This window comes from Lynx rufus, unplaced genomic scaffold (genome assembly GCF_022079265.1).
Source record: "Lynx rufus isolate CCGP_SWC_20201006 ecotype Redwood Valley unplaced genomic scaffold, mLynRuf1.p SCAF_15, whole genome shotgun sequence".
In the NCBI taxonomy this organism is placed as follows: Eukaryota; Metazoa; Chordata; class Mammalia; order Carnivora; family Felidae; genus Lynx; species Lynx rufus.
Window position 1 is genome coordinate 31,709,177 of NW_025814829.1, and position 12,549 is coordinate 31,721,725.

A 12,549-nucleotide genomic window follows, 5' to 3' on the forward strand; every position below is an offset into this window, starting at 1 on the left:
GACCACTCACCCAGTGAACCCTCCTCCATCCACACACCCTAGCACCCAACCATTTACTGTGCAAGTAAAAACAAACAAACAAACAAACAAACAAAAAACGCATGGGGTTATCTCACAATCACTGGTCCTCCAACTGCCACATGCATGGAGCCTCCTGGAGGGCTCAGTAAAACACAGTCACTGGGCCCGTTCCCCAGAGTTTCTGATGCACCAGGTTTGAGGTAGGGCCTGAGAATCTGCACCCTTAACAAATTCCTAGAGATTCCACTATTAGAAATTAACTGAAGACAATTTACTTAGTCTCTTTAAACCTCAGTGTCTGCACCTGTAGAATAGGAATAACTGAAGTACCCACAGAACAAGGTAGTGAGCATTAGAAGAGTCAATGCATGTAAAACCTTCACATACTGCCAGACACACGTGAGAAAGGCGATTTGTCTAAGGTCATGATTATAACCAGTAATTACAATGGGTGCTTATAACTAGTACTACTGCCTTCTGATGTCTCTGATAAACTCCCCCATTTACTTATGGTCTTTCCTGACTTCTGAGCTCATGAAAGTGAGAAAAGATAAAGGAAGGAATATAAAAGTAGCTCTTCAGCCAGTAGGGTGACCAACTTGTCGAGTTGAAAAACAAGGCTACACTGCCTTCAGCAGGCAGAACACAGGGTTTTTTTGTTAAGTTAAAAGAAATATCTGAGCTCACCCCCTCACCAAGTTCACCCCCATGATTAAATCTGGTCTGGACATAAAGGTTGAGAAAGTACTTGATCCAGAGAACAAGTAACTGGTTCTATCAGTCAGTGTGGCATGGAAATAATGGCACACTCAAATAGTTAGAGGAGTGTTTGATAACAAAGCTATTTACAAAGCCATATGGGTGAGGTATGGGCAGTAGCATGCTGGTGAGTCATGGCAAATTATTTATACCATTTGCCAATTTCTGAGGTGCAAATACTCCCAGCATGGTATATTTAAAGCAACCAACATGAAGTCCCAGAACCTAGAATAGATGCCCATAATCAGATATTGAAAGGTAGTACCAGCCAGCTGTAGCCTGCCCCCAGAACACCACTAAGGAAAACTTCAGGGACAGCACAGTACCCCCCAGGGTTAGTATTGCTTGGAAACTGTAAGACATTCAGCTCTACCCAAACCCAAAGAGAGCGAGCTGGATATGTAACCTTTAATCAAGGGAAAACAGCAAGGCTATGATATAGGGAGGGAGGGAGAATGCTGTAGAGAGGAAACTGGGAGAATAAACACCACAGAATAAATAAATTCTCCCTCCCATCTCCTGGCGGTATGCCCCACAAGCTGAAGCGAGCCAGGAGCCAGAAGGCAAGGGAGCCTACTGACAAAATCCTTACAGGTTGGCCTCACAGACAGAGAGCAGGTTGGAGAAGAAAAGAGAATGGCCCTAGGGAGGCAAGCAGAAGACAGGCAGTACACGGACTCACAAAGAGGCTCAAAACACAACCCTCATGATAGCAGTGTAGAACTCCAACCAATTCCACACCAATAATGCTGAGAAGACACAAAAGAAAACTGAAACTTAAAAATCTAGTGAGATAAAATAAATATGATCTTACCACTCAAATCAAATTAACTCCATTTTCTTTGCCATGGTTGTGAAGTCCTACTTTAAAATAGAAACCAAACCTAAGCAGGAGCTAAATATCAGTAAAATTTGCCAGTACAGTATCATCTTTGAGATACTGACCCCAGCACTCAAATGTCAGGGCAGGGCACCTATATGCTGCTGCTTTCAGAAAAGAAGGAAAGAAGGAGAGGCCGTTCTTTACAAAAGCACCCAATGTCATGACAGGACCTTTAAATCTGTTTTAATGTTTATTTATTTTTGAGAGAGAGAGACAGAACGAGCAGGGGAGGGGCAGAGAGAGAGGGAGACACAGAATCCGAAGCAGGCTCCAGGCTCCGAGCTGTCAGCACAGAGCCTGACGTGGGCTCAAACTCATGGACCGTGAGATCATGACCTGAGCCAAGGTCGGACACTCAACCAACTAAGCCACCCAGGCAGGACCTTTAAGAAGACATGAGGGGCGCCTGGGTGGCTCAGTCGGTTAAGCGGCCAACTTCGGCTCAGGTCATGATCTCGCAGTCCGTGAGTTCGAGCCCCGCATCGGACTCTGTGCTGACAGCTCAGAGCCTGGAGCCTGTTTCAGATTCTGTGACTCCCTCTCTCTGACCCTCCCCTGTTCATGCTCTGTCTCTCCCTGTCTCAAAAATAAATAAAACGTTAAAAAAATTTTTAAAAGATATGAAAAATGATGGTTTGGGAGCACTCTTGGTTAATAATTACATTAATAATTATAGAATTGATTCCGTTAATTTCAGAACATCAGTTTTATGCAACATAGGACTAATCAGAAGATTGTCATTTTAACTATGCAAAATGAACAATCTTAGGATGAGTAAGCAAATGATTACTGGCATAACTGTCTAACACACAATCGGAAGAATTTCTGGTAGTTTGTCATTAACAGCAGCGCATGACTGTTAGAGTAGAGACCCTGAGAACCGAGGAGATGCCGAAGTAGGTCAGGTCTCAGTGTGTTCAGCAAGACTACACATGCACAGAGAACAACCAGAGCATCAAACAAATTCCAGCATCTAAGATGTGCTATGTGAAAATTAATAATGGGAAACCCTACTAAAATGGAATGCAGAGGCCAGAAAAGGGAGCTCCCACGCCGAACCACTCAACACCAAGAACTGTCCATTATAGACCCCCAAAGAAGAATCCTCAACAGGAAAGAATCAACAGCTACAGGCCCCAACAGGAAAAGATGTACACTGAATCTCCTAGAAGAATCAACCACCTCAGCAACTCATCCAATGAGAAACCATCATCACCCTGAATTCCTGCCTTTCTCTAATGGATGTTTGTTCAAAACAACCCCTCCCAACTTCCTCCTTCTTCTCCATAAAATAACGTTCCTCTCCTTTGTTGGACTAGCCTATGGTTTCTGCCACAGCCTGCTTGTCCCAAATCATTCTCTGCGATTTCTGAATAAAACCAATTTGCTGATAAAATAACTGTTTTATTTTTAAAGCCAACAGCTGAAAACTCACAATGGGTGAACAACCCAAGACAGCATGCCAAAGAAGTCAGAGCAATGAAATATCCCAAGAAATAAGATTTTTTTTTTTTTTTTAGGAAAGCTTCCACCCACCAAAACGAAGCTTCACACATTCTGCAATCTTCTTTAAATTGACTTAAGGCATCTGGTCATCCCACAACCAATCTCACACACAAAAAATAAATGGCTATAAAAATCTAAGAATAATTTTGGGGTAAGGCATTTATAAAGGAAAAATGCACAGTGTGTATTCAGTTGACACAACATCTCTTAAATCTTCTGAAGTTCATGTGCATATTGGTCTTTATCATAAATCCCTCAATGAGACCCAATATAAGAAAAGTCTCACTCATTTTGGTATGCTCAGGCTCCCGCACAGTATTGGGCACAAAGGAGGTCCACCATGTTTGTGAGTCTAAACCCATAAGCTAGCCTTTGCTTTTCCTTTTAGTTTATCTGTGATTTTTCATTCCTCCTTCATCTATGCCCTTCCATCATTTTCCATCTTCCATTAAAATAAACATAAATCATTCACTTCCTATTTCCTTCTCACTTCTAGCTCTACTTCTTACATAATCTCTGTCCCCAGGGTTTAGTGCTTCTCTATTTAAGAAAAATGAGTCTGCTAAACACACACATCCACACGTGCGTGTGCATGGGTGCACCCTAGCCTGTACCCTTTCTTGCACACAATTCTAATTGTTCCAGTCTTTCATGTCATTTACCGTCATGCGTGAGGGAGTTCAGACTGTGAGAACATTTCAACACACAGTAGATACTGATGACTCCCAAAGGACAAGAGCAAGTTTTGTTTTCATTTCAAACTTGTTCATGTGCTTGCTATTAACATAACTCTAAATGACCCTGCTTTGCTAGTTACTAGGTTGTTTGGGCAAAGTCAGTATTGAAGAGAAAAAGGAGAAAATACCAAATTTTGGCAAGAACAAGGAGTGACGAGAATTCTCCGCTGCTGGTGGGACTGTAAATTGATACAAACCCTTCGGGAAATTGCTCGACAGCATCTACCACAGTTAACCATACACACCCCAGCTGTGCATGCATGAGAACTATGTTGCCCGCATGTCCAAAAAGACATGTATGAGAATGCCTGCAGCAGCACCAATAACAAAATCCTGGAAACAACTCAGTTGTTGCTGCAGGAGGCCATTGAGACAACATGACCACTAGGCTGACCTGCAAACTGGACCCAGGTGACTGAAGGCCCCACACCCTCTCCCCTGCCCTTGGGGTATACATTCTGCTCATTGCTCCCACAGTGGGAGCCACTCCAAGCATGTAGCCTTGAGAGACAAAGGGTTTGATACCATGTGGACTGAATACACGACTGACCCCAATTAAGGCCTCTATATAAACTTTTAAGATTCTGGTGGTGGGTGGAGAATCTACCTGTCTTTCAGCTGCCCAAGACAAGCCTCCTAAGTAAGTTCCCTTGCTTACTAAACCTGCCACCTACCCATCTGGAGTGGCCTGCCTCTTTCTTTGGTACGTCTTTGCTTTCCAGTGTGTGAACCAACACATGTCCATTAACGGCAGAGTGGATAAATAAAACGTATAGTAGGTCATACCATAAAGTATTATGTCACCGTGAAAATGAACCAACGGTACATGTAACCATACAGGTTAATCCCCAACTGACAAAAGAATACATGCGGTAGGGCCCCAGGCATATAAAGCTCAAAAACAGACAAAAAGCAACTGCGGTGTTCAGAAATATAAAACAAGGTGGTCAAATTAGGAGGAAAAGCAAGAAAGTGATCACCATAAAGTCAAGAGATGGCTCTCTTTGGAGAATAAGGGAGTTGGGATCAGGAGGGGTCCCACGGGCCCCCGGGGGCTTCTGGAGAGCTGGCAAGACTCTATTTCTTGACGTAGATGGGGACAGCACATTATTCACTTTATACAAATGTGCTGAGTTATACAAAATTATCTTATGTGCCTTCCTACTGTGGTATTATACAATGAAAAAGGTTTTTAAAAAAAGGAGAAGAATAAAGACAGGAAAACTGTTATCAAATTACCACCAAAAAAAAATTTTTTTTTGGTTTTCTGGTGGAGCGAAGTAGGTCAGTTTTGTTCCATGGGGCAGATCTCAAATGAGTGGTGGCTATAAGAGGACAGAATTGGGTGAGACCAAAGAATAACAACAAGAAAAGAAAGAAGAGGAGAAGGAAAGAGAAAGGAAGGGAAGGGAAAGACAGGGGAGGGAAGGGAAAGACAGGGGAGGGAAGGGAAAGGAAGAGAAGGGAAGAGAAGGCAAAACAAGACAAGAGAAACTAGTACTCAATTACAGTTGCTTAAAACAGAACATTCCTGACAAAGTGAGTGTCCCATCACTGAGGGTATTCAAGCACCGGCTGGATAACAACAGAGAGGGATGTTCTGGAGTCTACTCAAACACTGGAAAAAACAGTACTTCAAAAACTAAGATTCTGTGATTCTGGTGTACCTCTTTCTCACCAGGTACAGGTGTGGCCACTTAAAGACACAAAAACAAACCACAGTCCAAATACCCTAAATGCATAAAGCAGACACTGCCTTTACAAAAGGGATTCCTTTGGATAAAGAACTAAAATCTTTTTTAAATGTTTGCTTAGAAGCCATTAACAAGCAAAACTAAAGGGAAGGCAAAGATTTGAGAAACTTCAAGGTAATGTGGGAGAAACCACTGCCAAAGGAAGCCTGACCACAAATGCATCTATTCTTTTACAACAGATTATTAAAATAGAAGGACTTCATAGAAACCATGGGGTTTGGAAGCTTTATTACCTTCTGTTAAAGCAGAAGCTTTCTCCCTGTTTCCGAGCTAGTATCAGTCACAAGGTTTAACTTTTTGACACTTTCAGAGCAAGACAGCTGAGCCTTGGCTGAAGGTTATCTTAGAGCACATTACAAGAGGAAACAAGCGCTATTGGGCTGGTAATAATCCAGATGACCATCCATTCCCCCTTTCAGAGCAACAATGTATTTTAACCAGTGTTCTGTTTTATAAATATTACCGTGGCTCAACACATCTATGAGGAGACACAACACTACCCGCGGCTTTCATCCTGTTTGTGTACTAATTATATCAACAACCTGAACCAACTTAACACTATACAAAAACACAGCTGATTTAGCAATCTGTAAATTATACATGTACATAAATCTGTACCAAAATGTGCTGCGTTTCACTCCTGCTAATGTGCACGGATTCTTACTGGCACCTACAATTGTTTGATATAGGTTTCTGAACACTAAAACATATGTTCTGCCTAGAATGGGACCATTTAGGGTAATATTTTTGTAGCTTCCTGGCACTAAGGTCTGCCAGCCTTCCTAAGACAGATCTCCTATTTGCTTCAACAACCATTCTGACAGTAAGTGCCTGCAGATTTAAGCAACCATCAAAAAATATTCTGGAACAACACTTTCCAATCATGAATATAAAGAAAATCAGGCTGGCTTTGCCTATGTGGTAAAAAAAATCAATAGAAGGATTTGAAATGATCACCAACATGACCACAAGAAAAATTGGGGAGGAATTGATTATTCCTGCTAACTACTTGTGACTATTCAAAAAACAGACAATTATCAAATCTCTCCTTCAAATGGTATTCGGAAAGTATCAGAGAAAGTTAAACTAGATTTTAGTCCCATCAAGACCAGTGAACACCTTAAAAATTGTCCTGTGGGTTTTTTTTTTTCCTTAAACACAACATCAGGCCTAAATAAGAGCTGCAGCCAGAAAACAGTGTGGAACGGGGTCCAGAAGCTTAGACCAAGATTCACTAGAATGTAACTTTCTAAGGGTAAAGTTGTTTCCCACTTTATCCCCAGTGTTCAATAACTGTGCTCAACAAATCCTTTTTGAATGAACAAACCTGTCACAACCGCTGACTAGTCCCTGATGTGCCTCTGCCTTTTCTAACTCTGCCTTTTACTAACTGTAAGTAAATTACCTAACCAAATGATTCTTAGCTCTTGACACTGAAAATGGAGGCACTGCACCTCCCCCACTGGCATATGAGGTGATATTTTCTGAAAAGTTATTTAACACTTTATAACTACAGCAGGTGCAGGAATAAGTGCCTGTTACCCTGCCTGTGACTTTAGCTAAACCCCTGAGAAAGGTGAAAATACTGCCTTCCTTAAAACAGAATTAGCTTCTCTTTTGCCTTGTTATTCTGTTTGGATGTAGTAGTGTGGCTATTAGCCAAAATGGATGTTGTCCTTGGTGTTATAACATTTTATTTAATCTCCACTGGGAAATTAAGCTTCTCTAAGAGAAAATAACAGTAATACAAGGAAGGTCTTTGCATAGTGTAACATAGGAGCATGACACAGGGGTCAAGGGTCAAGGGTCTCATCAGCTGTGCCCTTAAATATGTGAGGAGATGTGTTCCCTTCAGTGTCTTCATCTATACAAAGATGGGAAAGAAGAGGCAGAGGACATAGCATCTAATCCTACAGGTTATCATATTCCAGATACCAGATATTCAAATGCCCCAAGACAAAGCCAGTTCTATTATCCACAAGCATATAATGAGAGTCAGGGGGTTTTTTTGTTTTGTTTTTGTTTTTTAAGGATAACAATAGTTCCATAGGCAAAGTCAAATGGCTGGAGAAACAATGATGCTACAGAAAGGATGAATGATACCCTCCAAACACCTGCGTCAGGGACTGTGTGCCTGCTCCTTTGAATAAGTCTCTTAATATTCCTAGGACTCCGTTTCGTGATCTGTAAAAGAGGAACAGTAATACTGCATAGGATTACTGGGAGAAAATGTTTAATAAAGATGGTCAAAAAGTATTGCTATTTAAAGGTAAAATGCTATTTAAATACTGTAATGTCCAAAAAAAATGGCTGGTGGATTTTAGGAGGAGACAATCAATATTTTTAAATAGGCTTTTTCCATCACAGTAAAATAAAATAATGCATGTAGATATTGTGATATTTCCAAGAGTCCACATTATTTTTTTTTCTATTTGTGTTTAGAAATGTGATGAAAGGGATCACTAAAAGCTTAAATCTCACATTTCAAGACCAGAATATCTTCTTCTGAAATCATAGATAATTGTAAAAGTTCACCTGACTTTCCTAAGGTGTTTTTGTCTGTGTGGTTGATTTTGGTTGGTTGGTGGGTTAACTGAAGTCAAACTGTTGGAATCAGTACTAAAATTAAAATGCCAATGCTAAAAATATTCCCAGCTACTTATTCTATTGACATTCTATATATGCTTAGAGAGAAGTGGCTCTAAGAAAATCAACTAAACTAGGGTATTCTCAGCTCCAAGATTCATTGTGTGTGTGTGTGTGTGTGTGTGTGTGTGTGTGTGTGGTATTAGTTCCACAATTCTTAAGGTCCTCCTACAAGCCCAAGGAACCTTATGACTGTTACATGTAAGATTCTGTTACCTCCCTCTCCACTCAAAAACAGAATATGGTACACATTAGACACAAGGTTTCCCCTAATTTAAAGGACACTGCATCTTCACCCCCCCAAAAAAATGGAATTGTCACTGCTATTTATGAGAAAGTTGGTGTCACTGGCAATGGGATCCCCAAATCTGCAAGACTATCTCCATGACTCCTCACAGGTCAATAACCATAGCAATCACAGCAAATTAACTCTTTTTTTTAAAATATGAAACTTATTGTCAAATTGGTTTCCATACAACACCCAGTGCTCATCCCAACAGGTGCCCTCCTCAATGCCCATCACCCACCCTCCCCTCCCTCCCACCCCCCCATCAACCCTCAGTTTGTTCTCAGTTTTTAAGAATCTCTTATGGTTTGCCTCCTTCCCTCTCTAATCTTTTTTTTTTCTTCCTACCCCAGCTAATACGCCAGATCCCAGCAAATTAACTCTTAAATAGTGCTTTTATTTAAAACCCCACGAACACCTCCAGCTTTTTTTTTTTTATGACAGAAGAGTTCATTGTGACTATTCATGTAATAACCAGCATCCCCTTGAAGTCCCAGGTAATAGCTGTGACCTTGTTCTAAAAGCCACCTTAGTTAGTTTGAGTGAGGAAGACCTTGAAGGGAAAGGTGACTAACCACAAACTCTTCAATGCCCTTATTCTTACGAGGCACACAATAAATGACCATTTCTAAAATACTTAAATATACAATATGCTATCCTAATTAATAAGGTTTTCATTGTGAGCTAAACTTAAATCACTTTTTAATAAAGAGCATTTCTTGGGAGCATAAGTCACCTTCCATGCTCTTCCCCTGAACCCCTAACTAAATCCAAATAGAAGCCCATGATTTTAACACAAGCTCCTCCTTAAGGCTCTGAAACTGTCATACTTCCACATTTTTAAAACCTATTTCCTAAGTCAACTCTTCATGTCGTCTGCCTCTGGAAGGAAAGGAGTCCCGGAGCCTGTAAAGAGCATCTCCAGACTTGGCCCCTTTCGTTTCAGCCCTTTGATGAACGGGTGCACCGCACCTTCCAGATGCCGAGCTATATGCTCTGCAAGTGCTTTAGCCAGGATGCTTTGCTGTGGCTCCTAAAGGAGACATCTGAAATGTATCCCTTTCCGTCCCTGCTCTTAGGACTCTCGCCGTCCAGCGCTTCATGCCACTGTCCATCTTAATGCCACGGAGGGAGAGAGAGAGCAGCGGGGAGCACCGGTTTACTGGGTAATGGATAGATTTACAGGCTTGGTGAGTTTGGGAATTTATAGGTGAGCAAGATTTGTAGGCATAAAACGCTGCTGGGGTTTGTAAGAGAGGAACTATGACAGGTTTGCCCCTGTGACTGCTTGGCCAGCTCTGCAACTATGCGCTCCACTTGTCATCTAAGTCCAGGAAACTCTGCCCCTCGTGAGCCTTAACTTAACCTCGAAGAGGGTGGGTGGGTGGGTGAAGAGGTGGAACCGGGTGGCCTGCGGCACGTCCCTAAGTCCCCACGTCCCTACACCTCGGACTTTTCGGCTCCCGGATGGAAGGTGGAGGCAGCCGCCGTCCCCCATCCCTCGGGGGCCGGAACCCGAGTGGCCTTCTCTCCCGCTGGCTCTCCCCCGGGAGAGGCAGCGCCTCGGGTGCAGCCCCCGGAGAGCCTGGATAGCCTTCCCTGAGGGGTGGGCAGTACCCACGGGGAACGCGCTGCCGTTCCTGCCGCGTCCGGCTTCCCATCACTTTTCCCAGTACTTTACCCATCAGCTGTCACGCTCTCTGGAGAGGAGACAGAGAAGGCGCGAGAAAGGCCCCAAAGGCGTCCCCAGCAGAGCTCTCCTCTTGGGATGGGGGCCCACAGCCCTCGCCCCACCCTGCCCACCTAGCCCAGCCTCCGGGAGGCAGCCCCGGGCGCCCGCGCCGCGGCTCCCAGCAGAGCTCCGGGTTCTGCTGCATCTGCTGGCGCCGAGCGGCGGGAGGCGTCGGCAATCGAGGCACGGATAATAAGCCTGGGTAACCGAAATCCGAATGCACCTCTTACCACTGGACCGCCGGACAATATTCTCCAGAAACGTGTTCTGCGGGGCCACCAGTCCTCTCCTGCCCCCGGCCATGGTCATCCTCCCGGCAGCTTGGGGTCCTGGGGGCGTCCGGCGAGGCTTCTCACGGCAGCTGGGAACTGGGCGCGGGGCCCGCGCGCGATCCCGGCTCGAAGCGCCCCATGCGCCCCGCGGGGACCCGGGCGGCCAGGGGCGGCGGCTCCCTCCGGCTGCCACCCTCGCGCCCTCTTCGCGCCTCCCTCCCTGCCGCCCGCCTCGCTGTGCACTCGCCCGGGGCTCGCCTCGCCGCAGCCGCTTCCGGGTGGGCGGAGGGAGCCGCGGCGCCTGGGCCGGGGCGCCCCCTACCGGGCGTTGCCCCCCCCCCCGCCGGCCTGCGGGAGAGCGAGCGGGGGGCTCCCGCAGCGGCGGGAAGCGGCGGGCAGTCGTGGGCCGAGGCTGGATTGACAGCGCCACCCTCTGGGCACCGCCGGGAAATGGGTTCGAGGTGCGCCTTGGGCTGGTGAAGAGGGGGGCGTTCTGAGCCGCCATCCTGGGTGGATTCACCTGCAACAAGATCACCACGAGCCTTGGGGGAACATGACGCTGTACCTGTCTGCCTTCGCTCTGTTTCAGACTGGAGCCTCTGGGAGCTCCCAGGCTCTTGGAACACTTTCCCGCCTCTCATTAGGGTCTGTTAGCCTTATTTGTGAAAGTTGCCAGTGTTTTACCAGTAGTTAAAGGAGTTGAATTGTAAGAGGTCAGACTTGCAGAGTGGCCAACTGATTGGGCTCCAGAAGAGTTGTCTTGAGGTGTTTTTAAAGATAACCGAAGGCACTAATGCAGGTTCTGGTCGTTTGATAAATTTGCTGAGTGACTGACCTGATTTCCACTCTTATCCAGCGATATTTTAACAAAAGACTGAGAAAATATATGTACTGTATATAACATTTTTTTTTGTTTTTTGCTCTTTTTTTTTTTTTTTTTTTTTTTTTAGTTGACGCACGCCCTGTTAGTATCAGTGTGTAATGTTAGGAAACAGGAACAAACTGACAAACATTAAAACAGTGGGCTTGCCTCCGAGGGCATATGCTTGGGATAGGAGAGTGAGGTGGGCACCTTCCTGAACACTTGACATTAAGTAACAACCACAACCTGGGCTTGAAGGATGGTCTACACCACACGGAGTGAGGTGCTTGTCTCCACACCTGCCCCTGGTATGATGAATAATCACACACACCAAAGGTTTCTGAGCAGGAGCTCACGTTTGCTCACTCTCCTGTGCTCACTTATTTTGGGAGATTTCCACCTGCACATGACCCTTTTCCCCCCAGTGGGTGTGGCCAGAGACTGCCCCACAAAAGGAATGAATTGACAGCTTTCTAGTTAGTTCCAGGCTGGGTCAAGAGTTGAAACACAAGTTTAAGAGGGAAAAGCAGACCCCACAACCTCAATAGTCCGGGTTAACCATCCTGACACATCCTAATGTATTGCAGATACCCTGTCTCCATTTACTGGTCTCAAAGACACAAGAACTGATTCTTGCCCAGCAATGCCTCAGAGTAACTGGGAAGATCAAACATAATTATGCCAAGGGCAGCACTCTAAATTGTAAAGTGCTATACCAAGATGAGCCATCGTCATTCGAGTGACTAAGTAAACTGGGCCATTATGGACATCATCCTGTGTGGACACAAAGTAAACAGATGACAGCCGCTAGCCGAGTGACGTAAGGCTTGCATAGGCTTTGAAATAAAAGTAATGATACACTTCTTGCATAAGATAGCGTTCTACCCATCACATTAGTCACCCAACTTACAGCTGTGATTTCTTAAGTCCTAGCTCCGTCTAGTGGTTGTTCTATTACAAATGAGCTAACAAACGGCGGTTGACAAGAACTTATCTGAAATGTATTTGGTGCTGAGCTGTCTCAGTGGTATCTGCTCATTTCATTTGAATAAGGTTCTTAAGGTTATGTTATCTCCTGCACAAACATGCCC

General features: G+C 44.5%; 1 protein-coding gene across 1 annotated transcript in view; it reads right to left on the reverse strand.

Moving 5' to 3' along the window:
• The window catches only part of LOC124509842 (potassium voltage-gated channel subfamily H member 1-like), a 194,677-nt gene extending 184,424 nt beyond the window's left edge, over positions 1–10,253 (reverse strand). The window contains exon 1 of the mRNA XM_047076454.1: positions 10,037–10,253. Within this exon, the coding sequence (XP_046932410.1) occupies positions 10,037–10,253 (217 nt within the window). The remainder of the gene's footprint in view (positions 1–10,036) is intronic.
• Positions 10,254–12,549: the final 2,296 nt, after the last annotated feature.